Source organism: Dinoponera quadriceps, unplaced genomic scaffold (assembly GCF_001313825.1).
Source record: "Dinoponera quadriceps isolate SergipeBrazil2010 unplaced genomic scaffold, ASM131382v1 scaffold248, whole genome shotgun sequence".
Classification (NCBI taxonomy): Eukaryota; Metazoa; Arthropoda; class Insecta; order Hymenoptera; family Formicidae; genus Dinoponera; species Dinoponera quadriceps.
Window position 1 is genome coordinate 496,759 of NW_014554606.1, and position 23,197 is coordinate 519,955.

Below are 23,197 nucleotides of genomic sequence, written 5' to 3' on the forward strand. Positions count from 1 at the left end.
GATCGAAATAACGGAAGGACGTAAAGTGACAATCTTTTTCCTCTATGCATACTGGAACATCTCAGCAAGCCTTTTTTTAAGTCTCAATGTAAAGACCAAAACATTTTTAAAGCATCAAAAAATACAATAGTCAGTTAATTATATGTAATCATATCTAATTATGTACGGACATATTTCGTGTATAATTTTGTATAGTTATATATAGCTATTTATATATGATTATGTATAAAGTATTTTTTTAACGGAACGTAACAGGAAAGATAATTAAATTTATACTGACACTTTAGTGCGCGCGATAGTCCATGGCTGTACGCAAAATCATGCATTCGACGTCATCAATTTGCAAAGTGTTCGTCTTCACGTTAATGTCTTCTTCGAGTTGAACCTGCATCTTGAACAAATAACGCAGCGATGTCTCTGCCTGTAATATATATTTGTTCAGTGAATACTATATAAAACTTATACCCCATAATTGTGAAAATATTCTACTATTTTCTACTATTTTCTATTTTCAATTTTCTTTCAACTTTTTACAAATCTTGATATCGACGTCTATCTGTTTTCTCTTAGAAAAATTGAGGAAAGTTATTGGTTACAGTAACTTTTCGATTTTTAATATAGCTTTCAATATCAGTGACAAAACTGTTTGAGTCCACGTGGAAATTTATATCAAATTTACATACGTACTTCGCAAAGCATTTGTTGCAAATTCGCCACGATGTTCCGTAAAACGTATAATTCTTTCACGAGATTAGCCTCGGTTAAGTCTCGAGTAACTTCCGCCTCCGGGCGTTGACATCGGGATCCTAGTCTCTCCTTAACAAGAGCTATATAGCCCTCCTTATCGGATATAGAATTTTTTATTTGCGCGATATTGTCCGTCATAGCAGCAATTTGTTTTACTGTCTACGAAAAGATCGATATAACGCTTATTGAATGGTTATGGTAAATCATGTCGATTAACAGAATAATAAAATAGAACGAACAAGCTGGAGAACGGAAATTTCACGCGCAACGTAAAATTAAACTGTTCAATTTTACGAACCTCCGAGTGCCGGAGTTCTAGTTTCTTTTTGGCTTCTTGAGTTTGCTCGTTACGATGCGTGAAAGCTTTGTTCGTGGCATCTTTTTGTTCATTCAGGCCGTCGATTGTTTGTTTAATTATTGTATCGATGTAGGATCGTAATTGCTTTGAGCTATTCACTTCTTTATTTGCTTCAATAACGTTGTTGTTCGTTTGCTGTTCCCATTCATCTATTGTCACCCTATGTCAGCGACAATTTGTTAAACAATTTCTAAATAATCTATTCACTTGTCAGAGAAAAGAATAATAGGTGCTTTTGATGTATTTTTTCTTTATCATTTTATGCACATATAGCACAGAACACTAGGAACACATATCAGCATGCAATGTAAGAGGGAATAATTTGTATAATTTTCTATTCCAATATTATCTAATATCGCTGTCACGAAGAAGAAAACTTTAAATTATTTTCCGACAGAAAACAGTAATGTTGGACAGATAGTAAATATTTCTAAATTTTTGTGCGTGATGAGTGATATTATAAATTACGTTACTTACGGTTTATTAGGATATAAAATGCTCTGACAAGTATTTAAATTGAAATCAGTATTCTTCAAAGCCACATTACGACGATCAATTTGTAAATTGCATTCTTTATTTTCTTGGTCGTTATCGATGTGATACAATGTCGCCTTCAATTTGCGAATTTTTTCACAAATTTCCCCCACAACTCGCCCCAATAAATTTTCCGCTTCTTTAATCATCTCTCGTTCCTTCAACAATTCCCTCTCGACGTCGTCGCGAACTAAATCAATATTTAACCTGCGTTCTCTGTAACAATTTAATACAGAGAATTAAAATTAAAAGCTGTCTCGATGTGTATTCGTATCTGAGTCAGGACCACAGGTATTTTTAAAACGTTGGAGCAACACTTCGTACAAAAAATTATTTACTTATCGTCTAAGCATATTTATTTGTAGTCGTTCTTTCAGTCAGATCGGTAAAGAAAAGTGATTTTAAAATAACCTATAGTGATTTCAAAGAACCTATAGATTTTCAATGCCGACAATGATTATCGAAACACAGTCCATTTTAGTACGCTAATCTGACAACTTTAAATAGCTCTCATTTAACCGTTATTTGAACGAAATTTTGATAAACAAAAAATGACTTCGTGTGGTAGCAAGAATCTACGGCTACACTCCGCACGCGGTTATTCCGAGACACCTTGTATAGCACAGGAACATTTTTTTGTCACAATATAAAAAATATATATAAGGAATAATATAAGTATACATCACCCAAGCAGAAATCAAGGATATTGTTGTAGCTGTTGAACTCACTTGCCGTCCATCGATCATCGAAGTCAAGTAACGGCGACTGCGATTAGGAACGGGTGGATGATCAGCTGGCCGCCGTTCGAAATCAAATCCACGCAAAGACGCGAAAAAAAAACGTACGGAATGTAAAATAGCTTTCGTGATGCCAACAAGCAGTCAGAATTGCCTCTTCTATATTGAACAATATTTTCTGAATGTTGAATCACAACGTCTGCAGGACATTGCAATTTGACGGACATTAGATATCTCTGCAATATCTTTTTTCCATGCACAGACCTCCGAGGGATATCCTAAAGATGCTCCTGTGTCTTAAAGACGTCCACAGGACATCTGTTGGATATATTGACTTCACATTTCAATGTAAAGTTTTCATTTTTAATGCTGTAATGCGCAACGTTTCTAAAATATCGATTCAATGTTCGTGTGCTAAACGTGAGCTCAGGATTCTCGCGGTATACGTTTAAATAAAAAGATGTACCCACGAAATGATATTTGCGATCGATTTAGTATTTGTGAAATCCCATGGAAACTTTCCTTTTGTTTTAACAATCAATAAATAATCGTAAAATTAGCACGACATGCCACCTTACTTTCTAACCCAACTGTTCTCATGATTTTGTCACATTAATTTTATAGCTACTTATCGATTGTTCGAGCAAAAGAAAAGTATCCGGAATATTTTACAAGTGCACTGAATCAATCACAAATGTCATTTTGTGGATATATCTTTTTATTTAAATGTATATTACAAGGATTCTGGGCATGGATTTCCTTGCATCTGACGTCATAAAACAAGGAGCAGCGAGTACACTGAAGCCTTAAATTCTGGAGAAATTGAAGAGTGAAGAAATAAATATTGAACAATCAAATTGACGAACCTAGCATTGAGACATTTCTGGCAAATTGCGAGCGAATTTCTTCCTACGGACATTTGAGTTTTCATAATTCGTTGTCTATAAATCGACAGCCCGTCAATTTCCGAAACAACATCCTTCCTGATTCGTAGCAGTTCCTCTCTTCGAAATTCGATGTCGTTGAGTTTTTCCTTCAACTGATGATCGGTCTCCTCCTTGTTGCTCTTCACAATTCCCGCGACGGATTCGCACATGCGCTGTGACTCGATTAAAATCCTACCTGCTTGTTCCTGTCGTGCTTTATCCCATCTGTGTCTGATTTATCGGAAATGTAATTACATCTTTGAAATAGAGCGATACTCTTCAAATTATTGTCAAGTGAAGTTCCAGCGAAAAATGAACATTGTGTCGAAATTGAATCGACGTCAGTTCGATGTAATTTCAATTGTTTAGACACCGATACGGAGTAGATCCGATGATTCATTCTCGCTGGGATAAAGTTTCAATGTGGTATACAAATTTTATTTATTCCGAAATACACAAGGAATATTTTAAGAAAAATAACGGTTCCGTTAAGACAATTTATATGCCAAACTTAACAACCACATTTTTTTATAAATTATAGAATGCTTGATTAATCTGTTGTTTCTATTTTTTAATGTTTAATAGAGCTACGACAATATAATTGTTGATACCTATGCTGATGGTGGCGTTGCCACTCGTCTATCGTATATTTGTGGGGAGATGATTTTACCGTCGAGAGACAAATTGAATTTATTGTTTTCGCCATCACCGAGGTTCACAAATTTTTACCTAACAACGTATGGATTTTTAGATGGATCAGATTAGGCAAAGAACGTATTCTCAGTAAGAACCGTACGCAAGGACTAATTTTCTGATATGTTTGTCGGTTCCCAAGGAAACGATTCCACTCTTTCGCATGCACTGGAACTTTATTCAACGAAATACAGTTCAATTCACACAGTATTCGAATCGTCACGGTGAATTTCATTTTTTTTACAAGTTTATAAACACGCTCTTATGCTATTGAAATAAACTGTGTCAATTATGAACAACTGTGTCAATTATGTTAAAAAAACTTTTCTCGATAGATCTAATCAACTCAAAAGTACATTATTAATACAATAATGATTAATGCAATAAACTAAAAAAACATAAACACTTTCAGTCTTTGAAGTTCATGTACGGTCTTATAAAAATCACAAATCTCGACCGAACCGTACAGACCCGCTATGTTCTTATCGTCAAGCTACTTTTTTCCATTGTTTACATCGATTCTTAACTCCATGGCACAACTCTCCCATGATATTGGCGCGATATTGAACTTAGTTTTATATCAAACGCATCTATAAGTGAAGAATGCTTTTTTAATTTTTTTATTAAGATCTATCTCTTGATCCAGATTAATAAAAGTCTCTTGAGTAAAGGTTGAATGAGTTATTAACGCAGATAGATAAAAATGTTCTGTCGGACCCACTAAATGAGTCAATGTGCCATCTTGAGTTTTGAAACTGTAGAGTCCAATATATTCACCGATACGAAAATCGACGAATTCCACTGCAGGTACAAATATATCAGTATAGTCAAGATGAGTGTTCATCTGGTTCTGGCATGTTGTAACACTGGTGAATATGTTTGATATTTGAAAGTAAATTTGCATGAAATTTCAACATCTTGTCCTGATTATTCTCGATTATTTCTATCAGAGTCTGAACCTGACTGGATAATTGTGTAATACGACATTTTAAACTTTTGAAAGATGATGTTAGCTCACCGACGTGGGATTGTATACGGATGAATCCAGTTAAATACGGATTTACAAGGTCTGGATCATTTAGAAGATATTCAGCAAGGTCCGCCATTATATCGTGCATCTCTTTCTTGATGCAGAATTTAAGAACGGGAAAGAGTCTTCTCCACAATTTCACGGTTTTAAAGCAGCCAATTTGGCTGTGCATCTTTGCAGCTTTATAGAAAAATGTCTCAACCTCAGATGGAGATTCTACGGCAGCTGTTAGAAAATCCAGATATTTTTTTGTATTATCTCCTTGAAAATTTCTCTTTCCTTTGAAGGGATACCATCCCGAATCACCTGTCCTTGCAACGGCCAATTCCGTTGATTTTAATAGAGGAAATTCAATAATGGAGACATCAGGAACATTCGAGTGCAAGCTGTCCGTTATCGGTAACACGTTTGGGATTTTATCAGGCGATACATCTCTATTGTGAAGAGTCGTTGCTCTCGTCAATTTTATAGAGCAATCTTTTGATATGAGTTCTAATTTTTCTTCAGCTGCAGAAGAATTTACATCACTGATTCTTGCCCTGTCTTCCATCATCTGATCCATTTTAGGAGAGGATTGTGGAGCTCCTTCTTGAGTCATAAGCGGTGAGGACTCAGAAATAAGTGGCTTAACTTTACAAACTGGATTTGGCAGGTTCACTGAGAGAACGACCTTCAATATAGCATGACATAGCATCATTCGAAGAGATGGTTTATGAGCTGAGAAGGAAGTAGGGATGACCTCTTCGTGCTGGAAAAAGAGGGGATTTTATTAGCAGTCCCAATCATGGATTTTATTGGAAGTCAATCATGAATCTTTTCCTCTAATGTGAACTCACGATAAGTAAAAATTTTACAACGTGAAATTATATACGTGTTGTGTGCATGTCTCTCTCTCTCTCTATATATATATATACACACACACGTAATTTCACGTTGCAAAATTTTTATTATTTATTATTTTTTAATTTTATCATATATATATATATAATAAAATAAAATAAAATAAATATATATATATATATATATATATATATATATTCGATATACAATATCGATATTGCGTTCAGTTTGAATTTTCAATTTTCAGTTTCAATTTTCTGTAAGCGTCATTCTATCTTTATTGTTCATTATATATCAAAGGAAGTTAAAATGAAACAGCGCATAAGCGTCAAAACGGAACGCAGTCCCAATAGGGGAAATGTGCTTTCTAGAAATGGATGTCGTTACACAGAATCCCTAGAAATAGTAACCTCTGTCGAGGTTTTGTTTACGCTGTGAAATTACGTGTTTTTTTCATTTTATAGGACAATCGAGAATTCTAAGTGAAAAAATTATATCAAAGTTGATGGCGATTATTTCAATTGTAAATTTTCCTTTGGATTTGCGTAAGTTTACTTTCAACTTTCTTATTCGATAAGTTAACCTTTTCTAACCTAATATGATTATTTTGTTATGATTTTTAAGAATATGCGAAAATTCGTAGATCGAATCTCGTGTATGTTTTCACGTAGCTACACCGACGCGATGATGCCGCTGGATTTAAATAAGCTCAAGAGAAGAACACGCCTGTCGGTCGTCGAGCGATCTAAGAAGAAAATAGACAGATTCGATGGACTGTCAGAGGAAGAAGTGCAGAAGCACACGTTGGAAGATTATTTGGCGATGAATCTGGATATAGTTGTTGTTGGGATCAATCCAAGTTTGATGGCGGCGCATCGTGGTAGATATTACGCCGGTCCTGGTAATCACTTTTACAAGCTCCTGCATGAATCTGGCCTGACACCAAGATTTGTCAGCTTCGAAGAAGACTACAAGCTCTTGCAATACGGTATTGGCTTGACGAATATCGTTACTCGTGCCACCAGGTCAGCGTCGGATCTCAAGCGAACGGAAATCAAGGAGGGTGCGAAGGTGGTGGAAGAAAAGCTGACACTGTACAAGCCTAAAATCGCGGTGTTCAATGGTAAATGCATCTACGAAGTATTTGCAAATATCTCGAGCAAATCCACATTTCACTTTGGCTTACAACCCGAACGTATCGGCGACACCGCGATTTGGGTGACACCGTCGAGTAGCGCGCGATGCGCCCATTTTCCCAGAATGGTGGACAAGCTACATTTCTATACAGGATTAAAGAAGTATCTGCATTTTCTCAAGGGTGAGATCACCGATATAGATACAAAGGAATTCCACTTTGAGGGAAAATGCAAACAGGCTGTGCCCAGTACCTCCAAAATGTGGCGACGAAAGAATATTTCAACTTTCTTGCACGGTGGCAGAGTCGTCAATAAGAATACACTTTGCCGAGATACATCGGAGGAAGATATCGCGGCAATTCATACGATGGAATTTTTAGAGATATTTCATCACGAAAGGAATAATGAAGATGATGATGTAACTGTCAATAGAGAAGTATGTACTCAAGAAAATGTAAATGAAGTATCTAAGGAAGCTGTGGAAAAAATTGAAGAAGATGAGGAGACAAGAAGGTTTGTAAATGTTAGTGATATCAACGATGGGGCAATATTTCATGCATCAGAAAACAAGAAAATCTCCGATGTTAATAGAGGAAAAAATTGCAAAAAAGTCGCGGTCAATGGTACATTCAATAAGAAAACTAAAGTAGGAAAGTCTAAAAACAACGATAAATGTACATCTTCAAAATTCATCCACAGGACTCTGAGAACTCGAAGTAATTTTACAAGTGATAACAAAAACGATTCACTAGATTTTATGAGCATAATTAAACAGAAATTATCGGAAAAAAATAACAGTGATACTGTGTCAATTTCAAGACTGAACGATACTTAAGAAAAAAAAAAACTTATATTTAATATAACAATAAGTATTATTGCATTTTGAAAACTGATAGTATTTTAATGGCATGCTCTTATACAATACGAATTTCTATAAAATCTTTTGTTATTAAGCTTTTGTTTTACATGCAGAAACGAAGTATATAAAGGACGAAAAAATTAATTTCTAAATTAGTATTGCATAGAATTAAAAATAAGATTAAAAATTATCATTACATCTCGACATTTATACTAAGAAAAAATGTTAACCTATTGCTCAAGAATAATATGTTTGGGCATTTTGTGTATATGTATGGATATTATGATTGAAAAAATGTGTATATACCAAAGATTACAAATATTACCTAAGTTATATATATGTGTATTTTTGGAATCTCCACACATCTCATTATAGAAATAATATATATTTATATAAATTTATCTTTATTAAACGCTATAATGGAACAGCTTACCATAGAGTCCTTCCTTACTATTTCTCTATTTAATATAATTAATCATTTAAACATAGTTATACCTAAACTAATTAATCCAGGTGATCGTGTAACGTATAAATAATTAATGAAACAAATTGAACACTTGTATATGGACAGCGCACAGTCATTCACACATATTGTTAAATATTTCAGAATCTCATCGACCAAATCCACCGTCCGAGAGTGATGTTACTTTCTGTTGTATTATTTTACCGTAACCACCTCTACCACTGTCGAAATCTGACCGATACTCGTCCCTCACCTACGAAAATAAGAATTAATTATTTACTGTCATTTTATCTCATACTTGGATCAATTGTATGCAAGATATAAGTACTTGTCCTCCGGTCTTGCCACGACCGTACTGTCTACCCTCTATAAAACCAGCATCCCAATCTGTTCTGATTATTCTGTCATCTAATCGAGTACCATTGATATATCTCATACAGCTTTCTGCATCTGCCCTTTGGTAATATTCAACAAAACAGAAACCACACGGTGTTTTCTTGTACTTATCGAGACCCATTATAATACGCCTGATGTCTCCACATTTTGAAAACAATTCATATATTTGCTCTTCTGTAGTATAGAAGGACAGATTGCCCACGTATAAAGTTGTAGAATTCCTTAAAAGTCTGTCTTGTTCGGCCCTTGAGCCCTGTAGACAAAAATAACAGAAAATAAGTAGTGATATATATATATACAAAAAAAATTATATATTCAGCAGACTCGACAGGAGAATAAATCTTAGATATAGTTAATTTTCAATTATTTTAAGGTTAATTTCTAGAACGAACCTTGAAGTGTTGATCGCGATAGGAACTTAATTCAACGGATGGCGAACTATTCGCATTTACTCTGACCGACATTTTAATTTACAATACCAACTCAGTACACAAACATCCAGATTAAAAATGAAACATTGGACAATCAGCGGGAGAGACGAGACAACTTTCCCGAGGATGAAAACGAAAGACTAGTTTGTTGATTCTCTCATATCTTAAGATGCCTTTTCATGCTATCGACGTTCACTTGCTGCGTTCGGGAAGCACAGAAAGTGCGATCAGTGAACGGTCAATGATTATTGGTCTTTATCGTTAGACTCCTGTATTTAGGCTAATTACGTTGAGAAATTACTCAACCGTTGCGTTTTCTGAACGCAATCAATAATACTACACTCGTCCATTGAGCGCACAGTCAGTTCTTATATCTGATTGGTACATTCTTTTAGATCTGAAAATATACACCAATCAGATGCAGGAACTGACTGAGTGTTCAATAAACAGTGTAGTGCTAAATGCACCTAGATAGATCGAGTATCACGTGATAACCCACGTACGGCTGCGCATGCGTATAGAAGTGGAAGACAGTGTGATGGGAAGTTTCCTTCAATCTGTCTTTCTCTGTGCGAAGTGATCGCTCGTTGGAAGGTGAGTGTAACTTTTAATAGCTCGAATCATCAGCAGACCGATTGTGCATATCACGCGTGATTTAATTCTTATAACGTTTGATTAACATATATATATATATTAGTGTGTTAATCTTTTTATATTAGAATTCATCTGTAAACGACTGTTTCGCGTATGTCCCTTTTGGGTAACCTATAAGCACGTTGCGTGCCATGCTGCGTTCTTCTCGATATGTTTGCGTAGAAAGTATTTTGTCCCCACTAAAGATTTATTGTGTCCCCACTACAGCTTTACTTTGATTATGTGTATAAACAAATGGATTACGCCTGTGTTGTTAATAATAAAAAGAAGAATTTAATGGCACCTTCCATGGTGTCTTTGTGTGTGTGCGTGTGTGTACACTAATTAGACTGAGGTCTCTATAGGATCACGCGACACTCATATTCGACCGAACTAATTTTAATATCACATAATGACAATTCTTATAAAGTATGTAAAATTATATATGTTACAGAGCTTTTGATAGGCGGTATACTCTGTAGACCATCATCATGCAACTAACAATTCGCGGGCAGGAAACGACCGTTGTCGATTGTCAGGATAATGAGACGATACAGCAACTGAAGGTATTGATGAGTATTAAAATAATTTTCTTTTCTATCTTAACCCTTAAATGCATTGTGTTGCAAATTTGCAACATATTTATTTTTCCTCTTTGTCGAGATTAAAGGCACAGAGACAATGTTCAACATATGCCTCAGATTTTTTTAAATATTTTTCTCATTTTCTGGGACTATCTATGAACCTAAAAAGAAATTCAATAATAAAAAAAAATTCGTGCATTTAAGAGTTAATGCTGAATTCAATATATGTATCTACATGTGAATGATGATTGCCAAGACTGCAGCATTAAAATGATAATCTGGCATTTGCTTACTATATAATGCTAGAACGAGCATTAATGCAAAAGTAATGTAGAAATTTTAATAGAACAAAAGTGTCTTAGCTTTTGCTCTAGAATAAATTTCTCACAAAATTAATTTTATAATTAGCTTCCTCACTCTGTACAGTATTATATTGTGTTTACACTGATAACAGAGAATCTATGGTTTATTAAAAATATCTGTAATTTTTTGCAGGAAAGGATTACATGCCTTCAGGACATTAAGGAGTTTAATCTTTATTGCAATGGAGTTTTGTTGACCGATGAAACTTCTGTTAATGAACTTTCATCTGACACATTAGAGTTGACTATTTCATTGTTGGGAGGTAAATTAATACACATTTATTATTAAAATTTGAGGGCCTCATGTAATTTTATGTAACTATTGATATTTGGATAGTCAGTGTAAAGTATATTCACAAAATGTTATCAAAATCTTAATTATATATTATCTTAATGTTTTGTATAGATATTTACTCTAGTAATGTATATTTCTATAAATTTGAATTTCAATATGATTATCTAGTTTCTTATTTTTTGTCATAAAACGTACATGAGAAAAGAAAGGTTTTAAATTGTGTTTTATTCAAGAACAAGCGATACAAGCAGTAGGGATATTTAATTTTATACAAAAGAATTAAATTGATATTTTGTTCTTTCTTTTCCCTTTACTTAGGAAAGGTACACGGTTCCTTGGCACGTGCCGGCAAAGTAAAGGCACAGACACCAAAGGTAAGAATAATTTAATTAAGGATTTGCCTCTTGACTTTATTACCATACGTACAAATGGAATTACATTACCAATTTCATATTATCACATTAGGTTGAAAAACAAGAGAAGAGCAAGAAGAAAACTGGCCGTGCTAAACGACGCATCCAGTACAACCGCAGGTTCGTGAATGTCGTTCAGACTTTCGGCCGTCGACGTGGACCTAATGCAAATACAAATTCGTAAAAATTATATTGTGCTATTATGAAATCAAATAAAATGTAATTCTGAAATATCATAAGTTTATTTTTTGGATTCCCCTAATGAACGATCATTTTTTTATAGAAATACCGACATGTCGATTTAGAATCGATTTAAAACTACGGTTGTAGCTTATTGAGAATTTAAAAACTAATAATAGTAGTGACTTGACAACTTTTAACTTCTGCATTTTAAAAAAAGACACGTAAGAAGTTTTAATTATTGCCGCTGTTCCTCGTTGCTGATTCACGTAGGTTACGCGTTTCGACAATAACAAAGATACCATTTTCTTGTCAACGAATTTTAGTCCAGTGCTTGTACGAGATATTTTTTTTCATATAATATATAGTAATTATCTAAATAACGCGCGTGTCTGTGCTAATCTAGTTTAATATATCACGACACGCTAAGCACTGTCTTTTTATTTTCAAATATGTCTAAGCAGACGTATTTTAATTTGTTGTTTTTATGTGACAAGATTACTAAGAGAGATACTACTAAGAGATAAGAATTCTTTTAAACGATATGCTTAACGTACGTGGAACAGGGCGAGGATGGTTTAATATGACAACGTTCATTCGTAAAATGTATTCCGATTTATTAAATTTCACGTATGCCTAAATATGAGCTCTTTACACGTGTTACTCCATAATAATATATCATAATATATCAGAGTTTGATATCGAAGAACTTGTTATACATTTATTAATCGGTAGTACGATTTAAATTATCATACAATATAATAGGTAATAATGCAACATGGCTATAACTAGGCACATACATGTAACAGTGAATCGCAAATAAAAAAATTATGTGTATTCTGAGCCTATTATAAAGTTGAATATATTTATATTTATATATTTATATATATATATATATATATATTTATGCGAATATAATATTAATATAATATAATATAATATAATATAATTAATATAATAATAACTGTTATGCTTTACTTTTTTATTTACAACATTGAAACGATTACTCTAACGAGTGGTTTTATACTATCAGATACTTTAATAACAAAGTTATTCGTGTGTTTGTCGCTCGTTATAAGAATGTCATTGTACAGACAAATGTATATGTATATATATATATATTTATATATGTATGTATGTATGCATGTATATATATACATATATATCTCGTATGCAATATCGGGAAATTGTACAACGGATAATAAACAATAGATTTAGCTGCAAAGCAATTATGTTTTAGCTTGTTTTTCGGATTTCCAATGATCCACGAAAGTTCATACTATGTGTGTGCTACATATCTATACACATATATATATATATAAATATATATATGTATATGTACTTAAATTTATCTTACAAAAATATTTACATGTTTTCACTGTACTGTAGGTGGCGAACATAAGCTGTACACGCACATACTCTCTCTCTTCCTCTCTCTCTATCTCTTTCTTTTTCCTTTTCTTTCCCTCTATATCTAATGTTACACCACCTTCGACAATATGTAACTTTTACGCTTAGTATACACGCTTTATTACAAAATATCAGCTAAAGTACAAAGAAATACCAAATGCCAAAAATATGTCTGTCTTACACTTTTGAAATCGCAGCCAAACGCAATATGAAAAGGATTTTCTCTCTCTTTCGCTCTCGCTCTCATTGTTTGTCGACGGGAGATCCGTATATTAGCATCCCAGAAATTCTTTCAGTTTTCTTTTTTTTTTAAATACTTTCTCGCTAAGAGTACATAAATATTACAACTTAATTTTGCACCTTACATTCTAATCACAGATCTCTAAACTTTGATATTCGCTTAAAAACCGATGATCAAGAGATTAAAATCGCGCGCATGTCCCTGTCAGCACGTGTTAAAATCTCCGCGATAACGTAGTGTTTTTTTTTGCATCTTTGTTCAGTAGTACAATTCTAGTTGAATCTCGCGTATTGTTTGTTTGTACTTGCAAACAAAAGACCATAAGTCAAAGCTGAGGAAATTGTGTCCGACGACGCGTAGGACGAACGTAAAAAACATTTTACTTCGTATATCACACAAAAATAAACAAATTTACCTCCCCCCCTTACTCGCCAAAATATTACGGTGTGTCCGTCAAGATGAGAATTTTACAAGATTTTTCTCTCCCTTCATTTCGTTCGTTTAGGGTTCGCGTTGATTTTAATCGTCACTTGACGCAAGGTACTTTTAGCATGTAACACAGTTTACAATTTCTACGAGTCTCTCTAGTATGAATGTTTCCTTCTTTTTTTTTCTTTTTACCATTTAATTGTACTATAATTAGTTCGACAATGTATCATCCAGATATCTCTAGTTACTGCGGAAAGTGAATAATTATTATTATTATGGCCCTGCAAAAGTCCTCCCTAAATACACTGTTCGCGTTATAAACGAAGTAACTAATTCTTCGTTGTTTCTCCCTCTCCCCCCTCCCTGCCCCTCAATGCTCATCGTCGCATCGTTCGCTGTTCCCGAGATGTGCGCGAAAGTCAGGAAAGTTGATACGAGGATACATCGTTATACATTGTGAAAGAAAACGAAAGAGAAGTCGATAAGTGCTCGCTCGACGAAATCGGCGTTCCCTCCTCCCGCATCGATAACAATGAACATATTTATATATACATATACGCGTTTGACACGTTTGCGCTCGTGCTGTCAAACTTATTATTCGAAAGTCTACACGCTAATTTCAGTTATGTATATACGCAACTTGTGTTTTTTTCACCGGGTCGAATTGCAAAACGCTTGCACATTTGTGCTGCTAGGTAAAAAACGGAGGAAAGTAATCGTCATGATTTATGCGAAGTGTACGCAAAAGAAATATTTGCCGATATGCGCGCACGCATTATGTAAAACGATCGCAGGACACTCTCATAGTCACAAACATAAATCTATCGCATCGCGCAAGCGTCGAAATAGAGATGTACATGTCTCTCGCTGATATATACGACATAATTGCTCGACTTAGGGACTAAATAAAGAATAAAAAAGAAAGAACAGGAAAAAAACAGAGAACGAACATCCTAAAGCGCAACTCTCTTTATATAGCTTATACAATTCTCTCTCTCTCTCTCTCTCTCTCTCTCTCTCTTTCGCCTTATTAATTTATCGCAATTTATCTCTACATCGCTTTAATACACCCCTTGTTCACCCTTGTTCACCTCTTGTTTCAGTAAGTTTTTTTTGTACTTGAATGAATGAATCGAATTCTCAGATAATTCGAGAGTTTGTCAGATAATCGGCGAATCCACGGAGGTACCTGCCGCTTTCGTGCGAGAGTCTCCTCCCCTCCGCGAGGATCGCTTCGTTCATTGTTAACTCACAAATAATAATAGTCATGAGGCTTCCGCAAAAATGAAAAAAATGTACAATTCTATCGTACAACCGATCCATGATGATAAACACCTTGTTTTGTTCTCTTCCCCGAGAATTCATGTGTCCTGACACGCAAGTCGAAAGAATTGAACAAAACACTGAGATAAATAGAACGTGTAAAGCATGTGATGCGTTACACCGCGTTTTCAATTAAAAAGAAAAATAGATAGATACATACATACATACATACATACATACATACATACATATATATATATATATATATATATATATATATATATATATATGCCAAACTACGGCAACTCTTGCAAAAATGTTCAAAATAAAACTCAAATTTAAATTTCAACATTTACTCTTTATTATATAAATTATATCAGCGGGTTTTACAATGAAATATAAAATATAGAGACCTCTAAAGCATCGCTGCCGAAATCTACTTTACTTCCCTCCTTTTTTTCCGATCCCCTGTTATGTCGAATAACAGTAGTATTTATCCATCTCGTTACTTCGTTTATCCACATCTCGCCATATACAAGGTCTATTTATGAGTTAAGATTAAATATGCGATTTTCATAGTGTTAATATTATGCGTATATGCAAATAATATATACAGACAAGTTTAATAATGCAAAGTGCACATTGTTGATGACGATCGCTGGTTGTTTTTTTTTTCTTTTTCTTTTTAGCAGGCACATGCCTGACGTATCGGCGAGATCGGCGTTGCAGACACATTGCCGATCTCTCGTGCGCGTCTACACGATTGAGATCTTAAAAAAAAAAAAAAAAAAAAAAAAANGTTTAGGGCACCATTTCATCGGTATAAAAAAAGTGTACACCGTTCTCGAGAGAGTACACCTTTGGCCGTTACCCGCGAAAGATACCGATACAACTTTCAACAGGTCTCCGTTCATACAAGTTGTTCGTACAAGTTGTAGGACGTACATGTAATAGAATGTACTTGGCTGCCGCCGTTTTAGGCCACGTGAATTCCAATCGATATTACCTCGCGAGATAGCTTATTCAAATCAACGTCCAGCGATGAGTGATAAAAAAAAAGTCGCGGGGAATCATAATACCAAAAGCGATCAATAAACTAAATTAAACTCTGATGGCTGTATTTCTACTAAGCTAACCTTTTTAAACCGACCGTTCGAAGTTCTATTACACGTTGTTCTCACTGCATCTCTTTTATTAGGAAATGTCTCCTTCCTACTTCGTAGGCAGAAAAAAAAGGGGAAAAGAAATAAACCACGAACTTCCCGACCTAACTCAGAAATTTATCTCTCACAAATAACATTCTCTCTCTCTCTCTCTCTCTCTCTCACACTTCTTACCTCTTTCTCTCCTTTCTCTTTTCCTTTCCGGAAAAAGAGCTTATTAAAGCTTTTCACGCCTACGTGTGACAGGAAGTAGGTCGGCGGAGAGGGGGGCTAACGTCGGTCTCCGATAGCCCTCGTCTCGTTGCTGGCCGTAATCGAAGATATTAAGTAGAGCCGGATGCAACGAGCCTCCGGAGATCCTCCACGATCCTCCACGGAGAGATGTGCATACGTTTAGACCTAACTTAGACACTTTTAACAATACTACCCTTTCCGCCGGTTACGATCTAGGCGCCGGGTGAGTGAAGAACGGCTTCTGCGGCTGGCCCGGCGGCTGCATCGGCGGGTACGCTGCTGCTGCTTGGTTGGCTGTTGTCGGCGGAGGCGCGGCGGAGGCCGGCGTCGCCGACGTGAACTTGATCGCCGGCATGGTCAGGTGCGGCGGATACGGATTCGAGCCGGGCGGCGCCTGGGACGACGTCTGGGGCATCAGGAACGGCTGCTGCTGCTGCTTGCTGTTGTTCGCACCGGTCGCCGCCTGCGACATCACCACGCCGCCGCCGTACACCGGCTGCTGGGCCGTCGTGATCTGCGGCAATGGGAAACCCGAGTACAACACCGGCACAGGCTTGCTCTGGAACGGGGGGTAATGAATGGGCGCGGAGCCGGGCGGCGGTATGTACGGCTGCGGCGGCAGCTGCGACGTAGGCAGCGGGTACGTCGGCGGGGTGCTAGAGACCGAGGAGTGAGGTGGCGGAGACACCTTGCGCGCTTTCAGTATCGCGTCGGCGGTCAAACCTGTAATCGGCGAAACGATTATTTAACACACGGAGTGTTATCTCCCACGAATTGTTCCCGCTATGGGAATAAGTTGGATCTTGTATCTTTCTTTCTTTCTTTCTTTCTTTCTTTCTTTCTTTCTTTCTTTCTTTTCTTTCGTAAGAGACAAAGACGTGTTCATTGAGCGTGAAAATGAGGACCGTTAGGTATCTGAGGTATCAGAGCGTTTGGCTCTCGCATGGTCTTTCGACTCAGCGCGACGAAGGTGGTATCAGTTTCACATCCTGAAATCGTCACCGCACTTTTTTTCTCTCTTTCGTGCAACGTACACAATCAATGCAATTGACAGTCAATTGCATCGCGGGCCGACGACTTACCGTGCTTCCGAGCCCTCTCCTCCTCGTCGTCGCTGAGAAACAGCCCGAATTCACGCTTCAATCTTTCCGTGAGATTTTCACGCTGACGTTCCACCAAAGTTGGCGCCGCGGACCAACCGATGGCACCTTCCTCCCCACCTGTTGCGAACGATCAACTCACTTGATCTTTGTTTGACTAAGTTTTTGCATATTGATTTTACACAGTGATTTCACGCAACCTGAGCGGAATCTGATCGGGGAGCATGAGAGCGGTTTAGCCGTCAGAAATAATGGGAAAATTGAGTTTTATCGTTGAAAAAGTAATAAGAATAATAATGAATCAACCGCAAAAAAAATGAGTAAAAAGTGAGTCAATCTCAAATGATTTGTACGTAAAAATTGTTTATTTATTGCACTGTTCCTCGAAAAGATTAAAAACACTGATCTTGTTGTAGTGAAAGTCAATGAAGAGCAAAATTTGAATTTTGAGGAACAAAAGAAGTCACACATGATACACAGAACTTAAAATTTACATAAATTCAATCCTTTTGATGCGCAGATCCGGACTTGTATTTATTTCTGGTACCTTTCTTCTCGTCACCCTCGGCGCAGGTGAAAATCTGTAACGCGGTGAGGCCCTGCAGATCGAGCGAATGGGACATCTTGCAGCCCTCCTCGTCGGAACTGAGCGACGAGGTGCCGCTGCTAGCACTGTCCGATCTATCTCGAGCCGCGTTCTTGTCCGCAGCGGAGGTGTCGTTCGACGGTTCCGGTTCGGCGAGGGATCCTCCCGACGACTGTTGCTTGCGCTTGCGGTACTCCGATATGGACAACTGTATGTACAAATGGACAACATTTTTACATAAAACTTTTTACGTGCGTTTTTGGCGCCACTCTTGGCGCCGTGACAACGCAAAAACAAGCGAAACGAAAAGTAAAAGTATCAAAAACAAAAAAAAACCCATGAAAATTTCATTTATTTACGGGTGTCATACGGAAGGAAATATGCAAGTATACATACAATGCGTGACACAAGAATTACAAAAATGAAAAAAAATTGAAAACCTGAGACTACACACATACACATGCATGCACGCACACACACACATGCCCAATGGGATGTCACTGTCATCAATCGTCACGATGGTCATATATATGGGAATACATTTACGCTGGCAAAATAAAAAAGAAAAAGAAAAAACAAGATTTTATTTCTCAATTCACTGCTACTGAGATCTGTCGAGGAGTCGTTTTGTCCTCTCGTCGACCGATTTGTGATAACGTAAGATGATTTGATAATCCGATCATTGTACATAATAGTGCGATAATGCGCTTCCAGTTACAGTAACGTAGGTCGAGGTCATTCCCAGTAAACGTCCAAGTTTGCGGAGTGTACTCGAAGATCCGATCACACACAGCGGGTCACAAGTGACGGGCGGATCAAAGCTTTGGTAAATAAGGGCACGAGACACGAGGGAGGGCGGGGGGTGTACGATAATCAGCAACGAAAATTCTACACCACTCCTACCGTTCTAACCTTGCGCTTGACCGGAGGCAATGCGTCCGACTTGAAGGCCGGCGGTGCGGGCATGTTATTCGGCACGACGGTCCTCGGGTCCTTCAGTCGTTTGATCTCCTTGGGTTTGGCCTCCTCCTCCGCCTTGGCGGGCGCTTCTTCCAATCGGGTCTCCGGCGTCCGAGCTGGCGTCGGGTCTTGCGACGCGCGCTCGGGCGAATTTAATTTCATCATTTGAACTGTTGGCAACGTGTTGGTCGCCTCTCGTTGGCTGTTCTTCTCGGCGGTTTTCTCGTCGTCTTTCGCCATCCCGGCCGGCTGATCGTCCAGCTTCGCTTCCAGGAGCTCGCGCAGCGCGGTCGAGAGCGCGATCGACTTCTGCTCGCCGTTCTTGGACTCCTCCTCCGTGGTGTCCATATTGATCGTGGACTCGATGATGGCCGCCTCGAAGTCCAACGACGGCGTCTTAGACGTGACTATCGCGTCGGTAGTCTTCTTGCGAATCCGTTCGCTCAATGGCGGGATGGAGTGGAAGATCTTGGGGGGATGATCGACCACCCGTGGCGATTCCGCGTCCACGTTCGACGACGCCGGCTCGAACACGGAGGACTCTTCCGGAGACGCGGCGAAGGTGGCCGGTTGGTGATCCGTTCTCACGGGCTCGCGAGAACTCGACGTGTCGGTCTCCCGCGCTTCGTCGCCCGCAGCGGGGACGACGACGACCTCCTTGGCGTCCGGTTCCTTCGTAGGCGTCTCGTCTTCGTGACCGACGTTGAACAACTTGAAGGCGGGCTCGCAGTACTTGATCTCGTCGTCTATGTCCTTGTCCTCCGAATCCGAGTCCTCCTTGGAGCTCTCCATCAAGCCTTCGATCCCGTCCATGCTCTTGTCCCGCTCCGAGCCCGTCTCGATCTTCTCTTGGTAGTCGTTGCCGTCGTCGCCGGTGATCTTCTTCATCTGCGCCTCGACGTCGAACTCGTCGATGGACGTGTTGTCGTCCGACTTGTCGTCGACCTCTCGACACTGCTTGCCGGCTGCTTCCTCCTCCTCGGACGGCTTCCTCTCGTCGTCGTAGTCCGGTTTCTCGTGCTCGATATTCACGATCTCGGCGATACCGCCGCCGAATTCCAACCGCATCTCGGCGACGCGTTGCTTCAGGATCGTGTCGGGCTCCATGGTGCATCGATACCACGGCGGGGAACTAAATTCCTCCATCTCCGTGTCGGGCTCGTTCTGATCGATTATCTCGACCGTGCCTTTCGCTACGCTCGTCTGCGTCTCTTCCTTGACCGGCGAGCTTCTCTTCAACTGTGGATTTTCCACCTTGAGATCGACCGCCACCTCGTTCTTCACCGACGCCTCCAGGTCGTTTTTCGCGAACACCTTCGTGTCCGGGTGCAACGCGGTGGCTAAATCATAGTCGGCTTTCACCTCGTCCACCTCGCACTTCGGCGAAACTTCCTCCTTTATCGCGACGACGTTCTCCGTTTTTATCACCTCCGGGGACACCTCTGTCTTGACGACATCGGGTATTCCCGTCTTCTCCTCGCGTTTTATGTAAAAGCCCGATCGGGGAATGTCGATGGAGAGTTTCTCGTCGGGCTCCACGTTGACCTCCTCCTTCGCGGACACCGGCTCGTAGTGTTTCTCGTCAATTTGCTCTACCACGGGCGATTGCGCGTGTTCCATGTATTCATCCTGCGAAGAACGACAAAACACTTAGATACAACATCCCCACGCCGTTGTTCAACCGTGAGGAACGATATGGAACGGTATTTACTTAAAACTGTGCATTAAGTTATATATATATATACATGTGCACACACACACACACACACACACACACTGTAATAAAGTAAAAAACAAAAAATGTCAATAAACACGCAAGTTAGACTCTAACGCCGGTGTAAAAGCGAACGTATCGTCAATCGAGATAATACAAATATTAATTGGAAAATTCGTACGTTTCTGACCCGTTCCTGGCCACCTTCAGTGAAAAATTACGTTGGAAACTTAGTAAATCAACGTATATTTAACACGTTGATTGCTGCGTGTTAATTTCCGCGTTGAGTTGCACACCGAAGCTTAATCGATGATCGAGTTATCACAAGAATAACAAATAAATATAATTAGAGACGCGCATCTGTGTGCAGGATGAGTCAGAACAGCGGGTTGTCCTTCAAGAAACCTACGTGCCGTGTGAACGTTCGCGTCTGACGGTGAGTTGCGCCGCCTACCGCTTCTATTCGGCTCGCATTACAAGAGTAAACCGTTTCTTTTCATAATTCAAAAGAATGAGCTTTTGACTTTGGGAAAGGAAAAGTAGTCTCAGAACTCAACGAGGAACGTGTCTTTTGAAGGACACAGGTGATTGTTTTGAATCATCTCGTATATACACACACACAAATATCTTCCATCTCGTTTCGTTCAACGTGCCGACACTCGTAGGAAGGGAGAAGAAAACACGAAGATTACAAAACACTTGAGAAAGCGCAACTATAAAGAATCGTAGGCGATCTAGCCTACGAGAAATAGATCATCTTGATGATTCAGATTCTTAGGAGGAGGAGGAGAAGGAGGAAGTGTATCGGAGCGGACGCCCGGGCAGTTAAGTTTGCCTCCTCTCCGACTCCTGCAGACGCAGAAGCTGGAAGGACTCACCTCAGTGGGGCACAATGACCTGCTGTTGGGGGCCGTTTCCGGTAGCAGCATGGTCGGCGTGGTCGGCGGGGTGTAATTGTCCGACGACAGGCTCTCGCGAGCGATCCGTCTCTTCTTCGGTGGCGCCACCGTCTCGAGGAGCGGCGGCGGGCTCTCCGGCCGGCTGTTCGGCGAGTCGCACTCCTCCGAAATCGCCTGACGCAGCCATCTCTTCTTCGCCGAGCCGGTGGACACGGGACAGCCGCCGTTGCTGCTGTTGACATTGTTGAAATTGCTGACGGTTTGCTGCTGCTGTCTGCGCTGCTGTTGCTGCGGCGGCGAGTCGCATATGCCGGACACGGAGTTGGCGGCTTGCACCAGCGTGGCCAGACTCTTGGCGGCGTAACTCTGCGACAGGAATTCCGCGGACGGATCGGCGGCGGCGGTGGTGGTCGGATTCAGCGGGAAATCCGGCTGCCTGATGCAGAGCGCGGTATTCATAGAGTTCGGTAAAGCCGACAACGGGGACACCTGAGGTATTACGTTCGCCTGCGGCGGCGGTAGATCCGGCGACTCCTTCAGCCACTCGTTCATCAACGCCTTCTTCGTCTTGGGGAACTTCAGACCGGGCGCCAACGGGCCGACCGCGGCGGCCACCAAGAGGCAGGCGGACGAGAGCGGGGTGGACGGCGTTGAGCTCTGGGAGCTGCTGCTGGCGCCGCTGTCGCACGTCGGGCTCTTCACCGGCGTCGGTTGCTGCAACAGCGGCGGCGGTGAGCTCGGCGGGCCCGGAGGTGCGTTCGAATTCGCCAGAGCTAACAGCAAGCCGGCCGCCGTGGGAATACCCTGGTGATGACCGGACGACGGCCCGGTGCCGGCGTCGGCCGTGCTCTTCGCCGGAGTGTGCAGGTGAGACGAATACGGGGGGGCGTCTCGGCTAGGCGGACGCGTCTGACCGAGCAGAGGCGGCGACTGCATGGAGTTGCTCTCGTCGCCGGAGGACACGTCCGATTCCGCCGAGTTCAATCGCGTCCTCCGGCTGCTCTGCGGCTGCTGAGACGTGCTGGTGGTCCGCGCGCGGCCTTTCCTCCTCTTCCTGCGCAACGGTCTCTCGGAGCTGCTCGCTTGCTTGCTCTTCGACTGCTGGCCGGTCGTCGAATGATTGTCCTCGTTGTCACTGTGCGTGCCGCTGGACTCCTTCCGCTGCGCGTTCCTCGCCAGTACCTCCTGCTTCCTCTGCTCCGCCTTCTCCATCCTCTCGAACGCCTTCATGATCGCCTCCATCTTCCGCTCCTCCCTCGTCATCTTCTTCTTGTCCTTCTTCGTCTCCGGCGGCGCCGACTGGCCGATGCCGGGCGACGTTTGAGGCTGCTGCTGCACCGTCGCGGTCGACGCCGGCTCCTCCTTGGGGAGCTGACGGGTCGCTGCGGCGGCGACTCCGGCCGTGACCGTCCGCTTCGGGGGCGGCGCGCTCACCGTTGGCACGGCCGACACCGTCGGGGTGGTCTGCGCGACGCTCGTGCTGGGAACCGCCGGCGCGGCCTCGGCATCCTCGCAAACAGTGTTCCGCCTACCTCGCCGCCTCCGCTCTCTGCCACTGCGTAACGAGAGGCAAAATACGTG

General features: G+C 40.4%; 5 protein-coding genes across 10 annotated transcripts in view; 2 read left to right on the forward strand and 3 right to left on the reverse strand.

Annotated features, from left to right (window-relative positions):
* Positions 1-675: 675 nt before the first annotated feature.
* Positions 676-3,472, reverse strand: LOC106752285 (tektin-1). Its single transcript, XM_014633862.1, has 4 exons — positions 3,243-3,472; positions 1,583-1,855; positions 1,042-1,265; positions 676-902 (listed from the first exon to the last, which is right to left on the reverse strand). Exons 1-4 carry the CDS (start codon positions 3,470-3,472, stop codon positions 676-678), a joined length of 954 nt encoding a protein of 317 aa, XP_014489348.1.
* A 2,787-nt stretch (positions 3,473-6,259) lies between these two features.
* On the forward strand, positions 6,260-8,173 carry LOC106752272 (G/T mismatch-specific thymine DNA glycosylase-like). 2 transcript variants are annotated; one of them, XM_014633841.1, is made up of 2 exons: positions 6,260-6,410; positions 6,509-8,173. In XM_014633841.1, the coding sequence occupies exons 1-2, from the start codon at positions 6,371-6,373 to the stop codon at positions 7,834-7,836; spliced, it is 1,368 nt and encodes a 455-aa protein (XP_014489327.1). In that variant the 5' UTR covers positions 6,260-6,370; the 3' UTR covers positions 7,837-8,173. The 2 variants fall into 2 exon arrangements, with proteins under 2 accessions (XP_014489327.1, XP_014489329.1); XM_014633843.1 differs by having other exon boundaries at positions 6,537-8,173.
* A 72-nt stretch (positions 8,174-8,245) lies between these two features.
* On the reverse strand, positions 8,246-9,392 carry LOC106752273 (nuclear cap-binding protein subunit 2). Its single transcript, XM_014633844.1, has 3 exons — positions 9,112-9,392; positions 8,652-8,972; positions 8,246-8,576 (listed from the first exon to the last, which is right to left on the reverse strand). The coding sequence occupies exons 1-3, from the start codon at positions 9,181-9,183 to the stop codon at positions 8,472-8,474; spliced, it is 498 nt and encodes a 165-aa protein (XP_014489330.1). The 5' UTR covers positions 9,184-9,392; the 3' UTR covers positions 8,246-8,471.
* Positions 9,393-9,662: 270 nt separating this feature from the next.
* On the forward strand, positions 9,663-11,671 carry LOC106752382. The gene is made up of 5 exons (XM_014634052.1): positions 9,663-9,744; positions 10,238-10,349; positions 10,863-10,992; positions 11,343-11,398; positions 11,490-11,671. The coding sequence occupies exons 2-5, from the start codon at positions 10,275-10,277 to the stop codon at positions 11,619-11,621; spliced, it is 393 nt and encodes a 130-aa protein (XP_014489538.1). The 5' UTR covers positions 9,663-9,744; positions 10,238-10,274; the 3' UTR covers positions 11,622-11,671.
* A 4,090-nt stretch (positions 11,672-15,761) lies between these two features.
* Positions 15,762-23,197, reverse strand: part of LOC106752340 — a 32,756-nt gene continuing 25,320 nt past the window's right edge. For 2 of the 5 annotated variants that reach the window (XM_014633973.1, XM_014633971.1), the window contains 5 exons: positions 21,596-23,171; positions 18,947-20,632; positions 18,005-18,251; positions 17,440-17,577; positions 15,762-17,080 (listed from right to left, as the gene is read on the reverse strand). In XM_014633973.1, coding sequence (XP_014489459.1) covers positions 16,563-17,080; positions 17,440-17,577; positions 18,005-18,251; positions 18,947-20,632; positions 21,596-23,171 — 4,165 coding nt within the window. In that variant the 3' untranslated portion in view covers positions 15,762-16,562. The other 3 variants (XM_014633972.1, XM_014633974.1, XM_014633975.1) reach the window with 3 other exon arrangements.